The following is a 14,965-nucleotide window of genomic DNA, read 5'->3' on the forward strand; positions in this document are numbered from 1 at the left end:
CCTATTCATCTACTCAAATTTGCATGTTTTCGAACTGCTGTGTTGGCAGAAATTGGGGCTAACAGTGGGAGCTCACCACTCCCCAGATTCAAACCACCAACCTTTTAATCACAAGTTCAGCAGCTCAAGGGTGTAACCCACTGCGCCACTGGGGGCTCCTCTACATTGTTAGTGAGATACTATTTGCTCACTCCTTCATTTTATCCTTCCTTACATGACTTGCCAGGATGATTGTGGAGCTGCACCGTAAAGTATCCAGCCTCATTGAATTCCTGAAGCAGAAATGGGCTCTTCACGAAGTCCGCATTGTATCCTCCTTGTTGTCGTCATCCTTAGTTGGTGTATGTTGTCTTGGGGGGGGGGGGGAGGCATTTTATGTATTTATAAGATATACAAAAAGGTGTGTGACATTTGAAAAATTTCAAAACAAGAAACAATAAATTAAACAAGCAAAATTTTAAATTAAGAAAAAAGACATAAATAAAACTGACGTAAGCTTCTCAATTGTGTCCATCTGAAAGATTTTTATTGGAATGAAAAAAAAACATGCTTAGGATTTGCATTCTTTTGTATTAAACACCATTTTCTAAATCCTGTAACAAATGGGTTTGATACATTTTGGTAGTTTAATCTGTGCATAATATTCTACTCCTAACCAAAAATGTGATGCCACATATAGCTCATTTTTTATTGGAGGGGCGGGATTTGATCCCTTTTGGAAACAAACTCCACAATTGGGAAACCTTTGACATGACTGGCAATTTAATTAGAGTTATCGGGCTTTCATGGCCAAAATCACTGGGTTGATGTGAGTTTTCTTGGCTGTATGACCACGTTCTAGAAGCATTCCCTGCTGACGTTTCACCCACATCTATGGCAGGCATCCTCAGAGGTTGTGAGGATGCCTGCCATAGATGTGGGCGAAAGGTCAGTAGGGAATGCTTCTGGAACGTGGTCATACAGCCAAGAAAACTCACAGCAACCTAATCATTAGAGTTCTTGAAGCTTGGCATTTCTTATGCACTTCTTTCCCCTTATTTTAGAATTAGCTGTATGGTGGCTAAAATGCCACTTAATTTTTTCATGAGTTTACCTTTACAAAGAATTTATTTACATTAAAAGTTGATACGTGTGTCTAGTAGGGGAGTACATTATAGATAAATTCCCTGTCCTATTTTAACGTTGTTGCATTCCTTAACCCCTTGCAATTAGCGTAAAACACTTGCAGAAAGGCAGCTACAAGACTCCAATAGTTGTGAAGCAAGCGACAACTATTCGGAAGAGAAGGTGGTGCTCCATCTCTTTCCAGGCGAGAATTGCACGCTTACACCCCTCCCTGGAGTTGCCAGGGTTGTACACTCCAAAGCCTTCTGTACGGTGCACTGGCAGGAATCTGGCAGGTATAAGCAGAATGCAAAGGACTCTCATTTGCTGCCACCTGCTCAGATTCTAGGCATCCAGAGCGGTCAAGGGACAGCCAGAGGGCATGTGAAATACCCACGGGGGACAGATGCTAAGGGTGGGACCCGAACGGAGAGCACTACAGAAGCAAGTAGAAACACTCAATCTGTATCGGACACTACTGTGAATCCCGAAGACTGCTCCCTGGAAGCTGGCCTTCTGGAACGAGTGTCCCCAAGTATCAGTGTTACAAACAGTTTTGATAATAAGTCGTCTTCCGGACTTCAAGACCCAGGTCCAAGTCTTGATAAATCAGTTGCCCCAGTCCATTGTGTTGAAGACGGGGAGATGCCGGCTGTTGCTTTAGCAAGTAGTTTCCCCTCTGATGGCACGAACTGTGATTGTGGCACTCTGCCCCCCGACTTAGAAGAACTGTCTCTCCTTGACCCTTTTCCCCGGTACATGAAATCTTGCCAGGACCTCATTGTCCCAGATAAGTGTCTTTGCACAGACAAAGCGAATGGGAACGCTGTTGCCTTGCCAAGGACCAGTCCTCCTGGAAAGTTTCTACCTGGTATCTCGGAGGCTGGCAGCCTTAGTCCCACCCAACCGACAAGAGGCATGATGGCCTCGCCTAGCAGTCTGTCCACATCTGAAACTCAGGCCTCGAACTGCTGTGGACCACAAGCAGGGATGGGTGCTAAAGAGCTGCCTGATTCAGTAACGGAGGACTTGCAGGAGAAGCTTGGCTCCTCTCTCCTACCGCCGCCATCATCTCAGGGACACCTGGTCACCAAGACTCTCAAGGATGACCCTAGCCGCCTCGCACAGCAGGTCAGAGAAGAGGGCTGGAGCTTACGGACCTCTGAGAGCCTTACCTTGGCTGAAGTCTACCTCATGATGGGCAAGCCAAACAAGTTGCAGCTGGAGTACGACTGGCTGGTTGCCCTTGGGCCAGAAACCCAGGAGTCCAGGGAACAGGTGCCCATCTCCAAATCTGTCCAGCCTCCGGCCACTTGTCACAAACAAAAGCTCCTCAGTTGCCTCATAAAACTCATTTCCACTGAAGTTAATCCCAAACCGGTAAGTATAACTGGAGCTTGTACTCAGGATCACTGCTTTCCAGTCATGGCTGCCCCCAAGATGCTTTATTATCAGGAATGAAGGGCCAAAATGAGCTCCCCCATCCTTAGTAAAAAAGCTGTCAACTGAACCTGCTTGAAGAGTAGTGGTAGGGTAATGTCCTCCATGGCTCTTGTTGCCTGAAGTTCTAGCCTTATCCTAATACTTTTGCTTCTAGGGAACATAATAGGAATACAAATGTTGATGTTTGTATCTATTTATGGTTTTATGTCCCAGCATTGAATCTTTGACATATTTATGTTGTGCTCCTTCCTGAGTCCCCTGCAGGGTGAAAAGGGTGGAATATAAATCTTCTATATATATAAAAAGAGAAAGGGCGTCCAATGGGACAGCAAAACTCAAAAAAACCCAGACGAAAATTTACCAAATTTACCATGCACATACCTCAACCCACAAGGTATGCACAAATCGATTCAAAATTCTAAACAACATTAAAACACACTCACAATTAGACAAGACAACTGAGCATACGCAATGGTACCCTGCCGCGCGCACATGGCCGGCCAACGCACCCTCTGCGCAAGCCACGCCCCCATCCTCCCTCGCTGCGCAAAGGCTCTTCCCCGAAGTCCCCCGGCGCGAATTGTGTGAGTTGCAGTCCAAAATACCTGGAGAGCCTAAGTTTGCCCATGCTTAGTATGTATGAATAGTAGTAATACTATCAGTAGTAATAGTATGTCAGGATCAGGATGTGTCTTTTGTTTCAGCTCTGCTGTCTTCCAAGAGACCCCCATCCTTGGAAGCAGTAGCGAACTACAACTCCCAGGGCTGGGCACGGTCTTACCGGCTCCTGGCTGAGCAGCAGGGGTTCCTTCTCCTCCTCCTCCTCCTTTTCCTTTGGCTGCCGCTGCATGGCGCCTCCAGCCATCCTCTGGGTCCCGCGCCTCGCTGCCCTCGCTTTTATGCCACTTTGCTTGCTTACGTCGAAGGCGCCGCCGGGCGGGGAGCCCTTTGCCCGTGCTCCCCGTCGGGAAGCAGCAGCGCCGCCGCCAAGTGCCGCAGCCTTCCCTCGGCAGGAAAAAAAGCCCCAGCCGACAGGAGGAGCGCTCCAAGGCGCTGCCCGTCGGAGCGCGCTTGGAAAGCTACTGAGGCTGGGAAGGGAAGGCAAAGGCGGGGGGGGGGGGGGAGGCTCGCAGACTTCAACGGAAAAACGCCTGACCCGAAGGAAACTAAAGAAATTTTTAAAAAAGTGAAAAAGGCGGGAAAGACTAAAAGCGCCTCGAGGCTTCGTCCCTTGCCCTTTCTGAGGGGCCCCTAGGGGCCCTGCCATATAGCCAGAGTACCCAGAATAACAAGGCAGAATAACCCACAATGTCTATCTGAGGGCCCCTTTTACACAGCTGTAAAAAACCCCACGTTGTCTGCTTTCAACTGGAATATATGACAGTGTGGACCCAGGGCCCTTCCACACACCCATATAATCCAGGCCCCTTCCACACAGCAGAATAAAATCCCACATCTGCTTTGAACTGGAATATATGGCAGTGTGGACTCAGATAAGCCCCCATGATGCAGTGGGTTAAACCCTTGTAATATCTATATGCCTATAATAATATCTATATGTCTATAATGACAACAATACCTTTATAAAAACTGGGTTATATGGCAGTGTGGACTCAGGTAACTCAGGGCCCTTCCACACATCAGCCTCGAGGAGACTGAAATGGGCCTATCTTAGGTTGACACTTTGCCACTTCAGTTGTGTACTGCTAGCTTAGAAACCAGCTCTTCCTCTTTTCTTTCTTTCCCATTTCTCCACAATGGGCCACAGCAACGCGTGGCCGGGTACAGCTAGTGTTTTAAATAAAGAAATAAATGCAGGGAAACGTACACATTTGCATAATAATATATCCAGTATGTGGCACACACATATGAATATTTTTTTAACCTTGGAATTGCCTAAACATAAAATACACAAAAGAGAAAATGAGAACAACTTTGGTGAAAAGAAATATTCTTAAAACTAGAGGGGGGAAAGCATGGACATAGTTTAGGGTCTCACAGGAAAATCAAGGACAGAGTTGGGGTTTATGACAGGCATGGGCAAACTTCAGCCCTCCAGGTGTTTTGGACTTCAACTCTCACAATTCCTAACAGCCAATAGGCTGTTAGGAATTGTAGGAGTTGAAGTCCAAAACACCTGGAGGGAGGTCCGAAGTTTGCCCCACCTGATCTAAATTGTGCTGTTTTTGAGTCAACAGAAACTGAGAAACCCTTTCCTCTGCAGATTGCTGACATGAACTCTGTGGCCACCTCCCCCATCAAACCCACTCAGGAAGAGCACACTCTGACCCCTCCTGGGAAGGTGATCGCCGTCAGCATGAGGAGCCCCAGCTGCGCTCGCAACCAGCCTGCCCTTCACAAGAAGACCCTTTCCCCCAGCGCTCCGTCCAGCTCCTCAGGTGGGGACATCGCTGAGATCAATAGGCATTTGCATGATTTGCTTTATACTTCCTCTCCTTTCTTGTCAGACCTCAGGGTGTCTCAGAGTATAGTGCGGAAGTGCACTTCACATTCTGCAAAAAGTACATTGTGTATATTTGTCTGTCTTTGTCTCACAGCAGTAGTTTCGACATTTCTTCCTCCAGTCAAGTTGGCCACATCTTTCTCTGTGTGGCAAAGGATTCAGGGAATCAAGCAACATAGGCTTCACATAAGTGATGGTTACTTCACACAGGGCTTGTTAAGGTTCATTTTTACCATCTTTCACTGGGAATGCCGAACACAAACATGAGCATAACATAGCTCTGTGTGTAGATGTATGTATAACATGGGAATTAAAAACCTAGAGAGTGAAAATGACTGATTTTGTATTCCAGTGTATGTGTATGAACTGAGCGATATTATGAGCATGGTCTTCAATATTTACATGCATTTATAAGGGGTTTTCTTCCACTGTAATGAATCAGGCAGAAGGGAGAAGTGTAGGCCAACTTAAAATTGGCATCCCGAATTAGCTTTGTCAGAACATACTTTTTGTTGCTCATCATCTCATTTTAGTCCAATGATATTTTTTTTCAGAAGAGTTGTGATCAGGCTGGTTGATTAAGGATCAATGTGTATTATCTCTTCTATGAAAAACATGTGGATTTCTGAACAATGTCAGTGGAACTGGGTTGTTGTAGGTTTTTTGGGCTATATGCCCATGGTCTAGAAGCACTTTCTCCTGACGTTTCACCTGCATCTATGGCAGGCGTCCTCAGAGGTTGTGAAGTCTGTTGGAAACTAGGAAAATTGGGTTTATATATCTGTGGAAAGTCCAGGGTGAGAGAAAGAACTCTTGTCTGTTGGAGTTAGGTGTAAATGTTTCAACTGGCCACCTTGATTATCATTTGATGATTGACAGTTTTTAGGTGTGACTTGTTACTGCCTGGGGGGATCCTTTGTTGCGAGGTGATTAGCTGTTCCTGATTGTTTCTTGTCTGGAGTTTCCCTGTGTTTGAGTTTTGTTCTTTATTTACTGTTATAATTTTAGAGATTTTTAATACTCAGCGGAAGTCAGTTCTAACTACAATTCTAACTCCATGAGTGTTCATGGCTTTATGGGAAGTCTTGCTTGTTGTTTGCTTTTCTTGTCCCTTATTTTGTTTTTGGGAACCCCGCTAGGTTTGAGAAATTCCTCCAGGCCACTCTTGTTGGCTGATCCTTCAAATTCTGAAAGTGCCGATGCAGATCGGAGCCTCTTTGCTGTTCCAACCACTCTCCCACCCAACAGCCGGCATGGGAAGCTTTTCTTACAAAGCAAAGAAGCTGAGCTCTCTTTCCGACAGCGCTTGGACACAATCAGTGTAAGTTTGAGCTGTCACGGGTTCAGTGGCTCCCAGTTAACTGATCAAAATCCAGCTACCCTCTAAAATTGGAAAATTAACTAAATATTTATTCAATGCCAGACTAGGATTTTCCCAAGTGTCTTATTATGTTTAACATCATGGGAGTTAGACCAAACCGTGTTTAGTAAATGCAGCCTAGGGATATGAAAAAAAATCAGTCCTTATTTTGTTCTGGTCCTGCAAATCCCACCTGCATTTGCATTCCATCCCTTGTCTTTAAAAGAAAATTGGAAAAAATAACATGAAACACAATCTATAAAACAAAGTCTCTCAAGTTCTGAGACTTCATTTTGTCCTCTCTTACATGCATTTGCCTAATATATGCATTCTTCTTACTGATGATTTCATGTGAGTGCATATTTAGCGGTTCACCTCTCTAAAATGTGGTCAGAGTTATGTACATTCTTTTGTTTTTCTTAAATGTCCTACAAGCCTCACAGATGTGCAGATGTCCAGGGCAAGGTGGCCTTCGTTTTGCAGTGAGTCTCCAGAAGTGCATAGTTGGACCCTTAACTTTGATCATGTTGACTCCAGTTAAATTATTTTCCTTCCAGTCAGGGTTCCACCCAGTAGGTGAAATTGCCTGTTCTGCAATGCTTTGTTACTTCACCGTTTTATCATCAGTGGAAGAAAGCATGCTTGCCATCCTTCCACTTAATCTAAAGGTCAACCAAATAGCCTTGAGTAAACTTATCCTGGTTTGTTTGCAAGTAGCCTGTTTGTTCCTCATCTCTGCTGCCAGAGTGAAGGAAGATACAAGACAATACTCACAGAAAGGAGAAACTCATGAGTGTAACATCCCTCTGCTACCATAAAGTTACTGGAAGGCTGCTTTCTGGTGGTTACTGGAAGGCTGCTTTCTGGTGGTTGACAAAGTAATGCCAGATAACAGAATACATGTTCCAAGCTGCCTTTTTATTTGTTTCTCAGATGCAGTCTGATTTCTTCTTGCCAAAACCAAGGAAATTACGTAGCAGACATCTACGGAAGCCGCTGGTAGTGCAGGTCAGAGAAAATGCATATTGTTGGGTGGGCACTATTTTGTTCCGATGTTTTCTATCTCCCAGTGGGTGCATTTGCTTTCTTTGGTTTGTCTGCTTAGCACAGCGCATCCTTTCTTAGGGAATGACCACCTTCATTTTGGGGCAGAGAGGGACTCCTCTCTATGCTGGTCCTGCAGTACTTGGGCTTCAAGGCGATCCTTAAGCATTTCACAGCATACATTATTGTGAAAATGTGCTCCCCTCCCCCCAACCCATTTTCCCTAGAAGGCATTTTGGAGGCTGTAGGAAGACTGCTCATTCCTGTCTTAAGTGCTCTGTACATCTATTTCACTGCCATAAAGGCAGCTAAGGCCATAATCTTCTACAAGTTTAGGAAAGAAACCTGCAACAATAGAGCCACATGCCTTGATGCCATTTCAAAGTATTTCTGCATTCAGTGCCATGATGATCAGACTTTCTCCAGACAGACACTGTTTGGGATGTTAGTAATAGAACCTCCCAAGCCTTTCACTATTTATTTGTTTATGTATGTATTTGCTAACCTGTAATCTATGTATATGTTGATTGCCAGTTTGACTTATCTCTTTGGTGTGGGAAGAGTTATAGACATGTGATTATATTGAGAATGTTCAATCTGCTTACCACCTCATTGGAGGTAGATGTGTTTTCATCACACCTCAGTGGAAGTGGATGCAACTTCCTTTAGCACAGAAGTATGACTTATGGACTCCAGTGAGTACAACTATACTTAAAGACTATGGCCTATTGTTGGAAGGATACCCTTTGCACTCGACACAGAGAGAAATCTACATCCTATTTATAACTTAACTTCAATAAGAAATGTGCCTGTATGGTGAATTAATACAAGTTTTTGTGAGTAAACAGGATATGTTATTTTTCAAAGAAGACTTTTTTTAAAAAAAAATCTCTGAGTGCATATTTTAACTGAGAGGTTTCAAGGGAGTGTATATCTTTTGGGCAATTGCAAATTTCATCTTCTAAGAAACTACCATCCTCTGCTAACTCGATATATTTTTGTAGTGGCATGTCTTTATCCTTGGCAGTTTAAAGACATGGTTCTTCAGTTTAACAGCTGAGTTACCTGTGTGCCATTACATGAATACTTATAAATCTCACTTGTTCAAAAGGTTGACTTCTAACAAGGCCATGCTTTTCTTGACTAGTGGTTTTCAAAAGGTGGTCTCCACATGTTCATGGAGATTCACATTTGCCAAACAGATGTGACGTTATTTTTTACCTTTTCAATAAACTTATGGTGCAGTTATTGCCAATAAGTTATGAAATTTCCAATATGAGAAGGCATGGAGGAGAAAGAACAGGTGGTTTCATCCCATTTTGGATATGGACTCATCCAACATGTAAATGCATTACACTATTTAACACTATTTTTGTTCCTGGGTTATAAATGTCACTTCCTAATTGATTCTATCATAAAAACATGGAAAAGGTTTATTACATAGCAAACACTTTGTTCGTGCAGGAGGAACATACTGCAGCACATTCCGCAAATAAAAAAAATTCACTGTGATGCTGTGAATGTGATGAAAATATGAGTGACTCAGAGGTATTCTGACTGCATTGTACAAAGAGTTTATTGTTTACTTCAGCAGTCCTTTCAAATGTTATATTGGCTTCCTTTCTTAGAGAACACTGCTTCCAAGGCCATCAGGAAATCCCTCGCAGCATGTCTGTTCCTTCTCCATCTTATCCAACTCTTCTGTCACAGGTAAGACTCAAGTATGTACATATTCTAAACAGGGTGTTTAGTTAGTTATAGTTTAAAAGCCCAAATGAAATCAGCAAGTTTCTTTCAAATATGGCTAAACCTGTATTGTCGAAGGCTTTCATGGCTGGAATCACTAGGTTCTTGTGGGTTTTTTCGGGCTATAGGCATTGTTCTAGAGGCATTTCTCCTGACGTTTCGCCTGCATCTATGGCAAGCATCCTCAGAGGTAGTGAGGTCTGTTGGAAATAGGACAATGGGTTTATATATCTGTGGAATGGCTGGGGTGGGGCAAAGAGCTCTTCTCTGCTAGAGCTAGGTGTGAATGTTTCAACTGACCACCTTCATTAGCATTTGAAGGCCTGCCTGAGCCTGGGAAAGATGAAGATCCACCCAGAGGAAAAGTGTTCCTTCCATACATCAAGGGAACCACTGACCGCATAGGAAAGCTGATGAGGAAACACAACATACAAACAATCTACAAACCCACCAAGAAAATCCAACAAATGCTACGTTCAGCAAAGGACAAGAGGGATCCTCTCACCTCTGCAGGAGTCTACCGTATACCATGCAGCTGTGGACAAGTCTACATAGGGACCACCAAACGCAGCAAGGCCCAAACACGAATCAAGGAACATGAAAGGCACTGCAGACTCCTTTAACCAGAGAAGTCAGCCATAGCAGAGCACCTGATGAACCAGCCTGGACACAGCATATTATTTGAGAACACAGAAATGCTGGACCACACCAACAACCACCATGTCAGACTACACAGAGAAGCCATTGAAAATCCACAAGCATGTGGACAATTTCAACAGAAAGGAAGAGACCATAAAAATGAACAAAATCTGGCTACCAGTATTAAAAAACTCTAAAATTACAACAGCAAAACAGCAGAGAGGAAACAACCAGGCACATCTTAACGCCTTTCAACAAAAGATTTTCCCAGGCTCAGGCAGGCCTTCAAATGCTAATGAAGGTGGTCAGTTGAAACATTCACACCTAGCTCTAGCAGAGAAGAGCTCTTTGCCCCACCCCAGCCATTCCACAGATATATAAACCCATTGTCCTATTTCCAACAGACCTCACTACCTCTGAGGATGCTTGCCATAGATGCAGGCGAAACGTCAGGAGAAATGCCTCTAGAACATGGCCCTATAGCCCGAAAAAACCCACAAGAACCTAATGGCTAAACCTAATTCCAACCTGAGAGTGCCTTGGACTGCGAGAAGATCCAACCAGTCCATCCTCCAGAAAATAAAGCCCGACTGCTCATTGGAGGGAAGGATACTAGAGACAAAGTTGAAGTACTTTGGCCACATCATAGTTTATGAGGAGACAGCAAAGCCTAGAGAAGACAATTATGCTGGGGAAAGTGGAAGGCAAAAGGAAGAGGGGCCGACCAAGGGCAAGATGGATGGATGGTATCCTTGAAGTGACTGGACTGGCCTTGAAGGAGCTGGGGGTGGTGACGGCCGACAGGGAGCTCTGGTGTGGGCTGGTCCGTCACGAAGAGTCGGAGACGACTGAACGAATGAACAAAAAATCCAACCTTTGGTTTCATATCATCCAGTATTTTTTTGTGGTAATCGGTATGTTGCCTTAATAAAAAAGACCCTTGGGGACAGAAGTGGCAGCCAACAGAGCACTTTGAACCATTTCTGATGATGCTTTAAATCTCCATCTTTAGGTAGAGGATCTTTTCGGCCGATCCAGTCTTCTCTTTCAAAGGTTGCCGTGTCCCGTCCCATTGTTCCCAAGATTTTCCCAGCTCAAGCCTCCAACCATCTGTCCAGTAGGTTTCAAAAGTTGTGAGAACTTGCCTAGTGGAATATTATATTAGCAATGAATGAAGAAGAAAGAAGGGACCTTTAAACTCCTTTTCTCATACTTTTCACTGTTTACAATGGATAATGGCATTTAAAACAGCGGTCCTTGAGTTACAAACACTTGACTTACAAATGACTCATAGTTAAGAATGGGGATGAGACAACAGGAAGTGAACAAAATCTGCCCCTCGGAAGGAAGGGAAATCCACTCTTGAAAGAGTTATTATCATGGGGGAAAGGGATCTCCAGTGAAGCTTTATTCCTAATTCTTATTTCTACAACAAGCCACATTTTTACAAAATCCAATGGTCGCAGGGACAGAAAGTGAGGTGAAATCTTCTAAACAGGGACCCTGACAGCAAAACAAACACCACAGGCTTGTTAACACTTCCCTATGCCATCCAAAACCTGCCCCCCCTCTCTCTCCCTCCCTCTCTCTATATTATACATATACACACATACATACATACATATGGTTTGAGTTATACTTCAAAAAACGGTTCCTTGGTGGTGCAACGGGTTAAACTGCTGAGTTGCTGAACTTGCTGATCGAATCCAGGGAGCCCCAGCTTCTGACAACCTAGCAATTTGAAAACATTAAAATGTGAGTAGATCAATAGGTACCACTTTGGTAGGAAGATAACAGCGCTCTATACAGTCATGCCAGCCACATGACCCAGGAGGCGTATATAGACAATCCCCGCTCTTTGGCTTAGAAATGGAGTTGAGCACCACCCCCGAGTCAGACAGGACTACACTTAATGTCAGGTGAAACCTTTACCTTTACTTATACTTCAAAAAGTCCTTGTTCCAACTTACATAGAAATTCAACTTACGAACAAATCTACAGAAGCTGTCTTGTTCATAACTTGGGCTGCCTGTACTTCTCATATGAGTCTGTAAAATTTAAGATCCTCAGAAGAGGTCTTAACACATTACAAAGTTAGGTCAGTGTATGAGTGTGTGCATGTATGTATGTGTATATATATATGCCTGTGTGTGGGTGTGTATGTGTGTGTATGTATGTGTGTGTGTTTGTGTATATATATATATATATATAATTTAAGCTATGTGTATACACACACACACACATATACATATATAAATATATATCTTAATTTTTACAGAGACTCCGAGATTATTGAGTTTGTACATAAGAAGTACAAACTCAATAATAATAATCATCATCATCATCCAGAAGGCACTCAGGGCGGCTCACAGCATAAACGATACAATAAAATACAATGCAATAAACAGTGTGGGATAAACAGTTAATAACACAACCAATCAATATAAAACAACAAATAGAATGCAAACAAGGAAACAGAATTAACAGTAAAAATTATAAAACATTAGATTGTACACACACACACACACACACACACACGTAGAAGCAGCTGTTGAATCTCCTATGCCAGGAAGCTAGATTGACTGTCATCTTTTTTGAAATTCTAGCAGATAACTAAAATGTTTGAAATTGCTTTGTTTAAATGTTTTGAAATCACATAGTTTTGTTTTTAAACTATTTTGAAGAGTATAGAATATTTTAATGTGTTTTCAAGATGTTTTATCTTTGTACTACTTTAATTGTTTTTAATTTTTTAGTCAGCTTGGGAGCCCTAGTGGGCTGAGAGGCAATACAGAAATACCATTGACCTTCCGTGTTTATGGATTCTTCTTCTTCATCACACAAATTAGATATTATTCAAGGTCGTCGAAAGCTAACATCTTGCTATACAGGAATAATAAGCTTTTCTGTAGAATTAGGTATAGCTTAGTAGTAGGACCTACACTTCGGCTTTCTGAATGGATAAAGGAAAACCTTTCTCTTATACTTTTCCATTCTCTTTTAAAAGGTGCTATTGATTTAGCAGCCAAAAGTGCTGGAATTATCCCTGGCAGTCCTTTGCCTGTCCTTGGTGCTGAAGGCTTGCCAGGCGTTTCTCCGCTGTCTCCAAGTTCAGTGACTGCAATGGTCGCAGGACAAGATTCAGCAACGGCACGTCATCAAAATGGAAGTCCTATCACGAACACAGCGGTCAGTTGTCTTAAGGTTCCATTCTATTTGAAAAATAACTTAATAGCTATAACCAGATAATGATTGAGGATGGTTTGGGCCATAACTGTTACACTGGAATGGTTGGATTTGGATTTGAAATGTGCAAATAACCATGCTGAATGTTAAACTTGTGTCTTGTGTTTTAGTATCAGTCCTGTGTAATTAATATGCATTTTATAGAAATACTAGCTGTCCCCTGCCATGTGTTGCTGTGGCCCAGTCTCTTGATCTGGAAAATAAAGTATTTATTTTTTATTATTTATTTCATGCATTTCTACCCCGCCCTTTTTTTCTATGGCATTTCTACCCCGCCATTTTTTTGAAGCTTTCACTCTCTTTCCTTTGATAATCTGACTCTCTTATCTCGGATCTGCTTTTCCAGGGTTCAAGTAGTGAATGTCGGGTGCCATTCCTCGGCCTAGCCCCGCAACCTGAGCAGGAGGCAATCACCGATGGCTTTCAGGTAAAGGATAGGCTTTCCAAGTAAGGGTTACTTGATTCTAATGGTTGACTTTCTAGATAGAGGCGTTCCCTTCTTATTCGACAATTAGGGAAAAGCTTAAACCCTCACAGCACAGCACAGAATGGTTGATTCAGAGCACTCTTCATGTAATTCTCCCTCCTCATTGCTATCATCAGGGTCTGGTTAAAAGGAACTTATCCAAGTTGGGGTTAGAAGACACATGCTTAGTGCAAGGATAGGTTGATTGGCTCAAGTGACAGTTTAGGTTGAGAGTATATTGCATTCTATTTTAATTTCCACCGTGAAGTTTATACCATTATTCAGAGTGCCTAAAAGGAAGGTAAGAGAGATGTGGGTTAAGCCTCACCTTACAAAATCTTGATAATTGCCCTAAGCTTATGAGAACAGATAATGAGTCAAAGTAAATGACTAACGAGGTGAATTAAGTTAAACAAGAAAAGGATGTGCAAGGGCCAGGCTTTAGCATAGCAGGTTAATCACCAGGCTGCAATAAATCTTTTGTGGATGCCACAATCTATGTTGAATTGGTTGAGATTCTGTGAGATATTCATTGAAAAGCTATAGAAAATGTACTGCAGGATGTCCCACCAGAACAAAGGTTTTTTTTGCAGTTTAATAACCTTTTTCTATGTTTTTTATGATAGAACCAATTAGGAAATGACATTTAGAACCCAGGAACAAAAATTGTGTTACATAGTGTTATTATTATTATCATTCTCCTTGCTCCCATAGGGAACTCCGGGTCTTTCTCTACCAGAGCTGCCCAAAATCTCTGCCTCCAATGGCCTCCCCACTCCATCTCTTCCCTCAGAAGGGTCTGGTGCCTGCCTTTCTCCTCCCAATGTCTCTGCACTGCTGGATATCTCACTTCCTGGACCGCCTGAAGACGTTTTATCCCAAGGGGAGCCTGCTTCTCAGATCAGTGACTCTATCATTGAAATAGCTATCAGCTCTGGTCAGTATGGTAAGAGACTTAAGCTGGGCAGTTTATTGTTCATGATACCAAATATTGTCACAGCTCACAAATATTGGGGCAGCTTAGTATTGCCAATATGCCTGCATGAATTTTAGTGAAGGGATGTTCTCTTAAAACAGAGGTGAAAAATCTTGGCTGAATCAAGACAGGAAGTTGGCTCTTTTTTCAGCAAATACGAACACAGTCTTCAGGTTGAAAGCCTTGGCTGTTACTCCTGCAGTTTCAATTTCTTTGTAATATTTCCTTTTTGTAGGTGAAAATGTTTCTCTGTCCCCGGCCAAGCTGAATGGCAGCGACAGCTCGAAAAGTCTTCCGTCCCCGTCTTGCAGCCCTCAACAGAACTGGATCGCCTCCCCCAGCCATGACCCACAGTGGTATCCCAACGATTCCACTGATTCCTCCCTGAGTAGCTTATTTTGTGAGTGGCATTATGCCAGGACATTGGGTTGGGGATGGTTGATCGATTCTACTACTGGGTTTCTTGCTTTTCTCTTG

The 14,965-nt window shown here is 43.0% G+C and overlaps 1 protein-coding gene across 3 annotated transcripts in view; it reads left to right on the top strand.

Moving 5' to 3' along the window:
* Positions 1-14,965, top strand: part of CRAMP1 (cramped chromatin regulator homolog 1) — a 41,276-nt gene that overhangs the window by 17,796 nt on the left and 8,515 nt on the right. For all 3 annotated transcript variants that reach the window (XM_060786381.2, XM_060786379.2, XM_060786382.2), the window contains exons 9-19: positions 227-308; positions 1,213-2,484; positions 4,772-4,946; positions 6,151-6,332; positions 7,305-7,379; positions 9,044-9,125; positions 10,813-10,917; positions 12,808-12,989; positions 13,393-13,473; positions 14,227-14,458; positions 14,724-14,888. In XM_060786381.2, the coding sequence (XP_060642364.2) occupies positions 227-308; positions 1,213-2,484; positions 4,772-4,946; positions 6,151-6,332; positions 7,305-7,379; positions 9,044-9,125; positions 10,813-10,917; positions 12,808-12,989; positions 13,393-13,473; positions 14,227-14,458; positions 14,724-14,888 (2,633 nt within the window). The remainder of the gene's footprint in view (positions 1-226; positions 309-1,212; positions 2,485-4,771; positions 4,947-6,150; positions 6,333-7,304; positions 7,380-9,043; positions 9,126-10,812; positions 10,918-12,807; positions 12,990-13,392; positions 13,474-14,226; positions 14,459-14,723; positions 14,889-14,965) is intronic.

Source organism: Anolis sagrei, chromosome X, assembly GCF_037176765.1.
Source record: "Anolis sagrei isolate rAnoSag1 chromosome X, rAnoSag1.mat, whole genome shotgun sequence".
NCBI lineage: Eukaryota > Metazoa > Chordata > Lepidosauria > Squamata > Dactyloidae > Anolis > Anolis sagrei.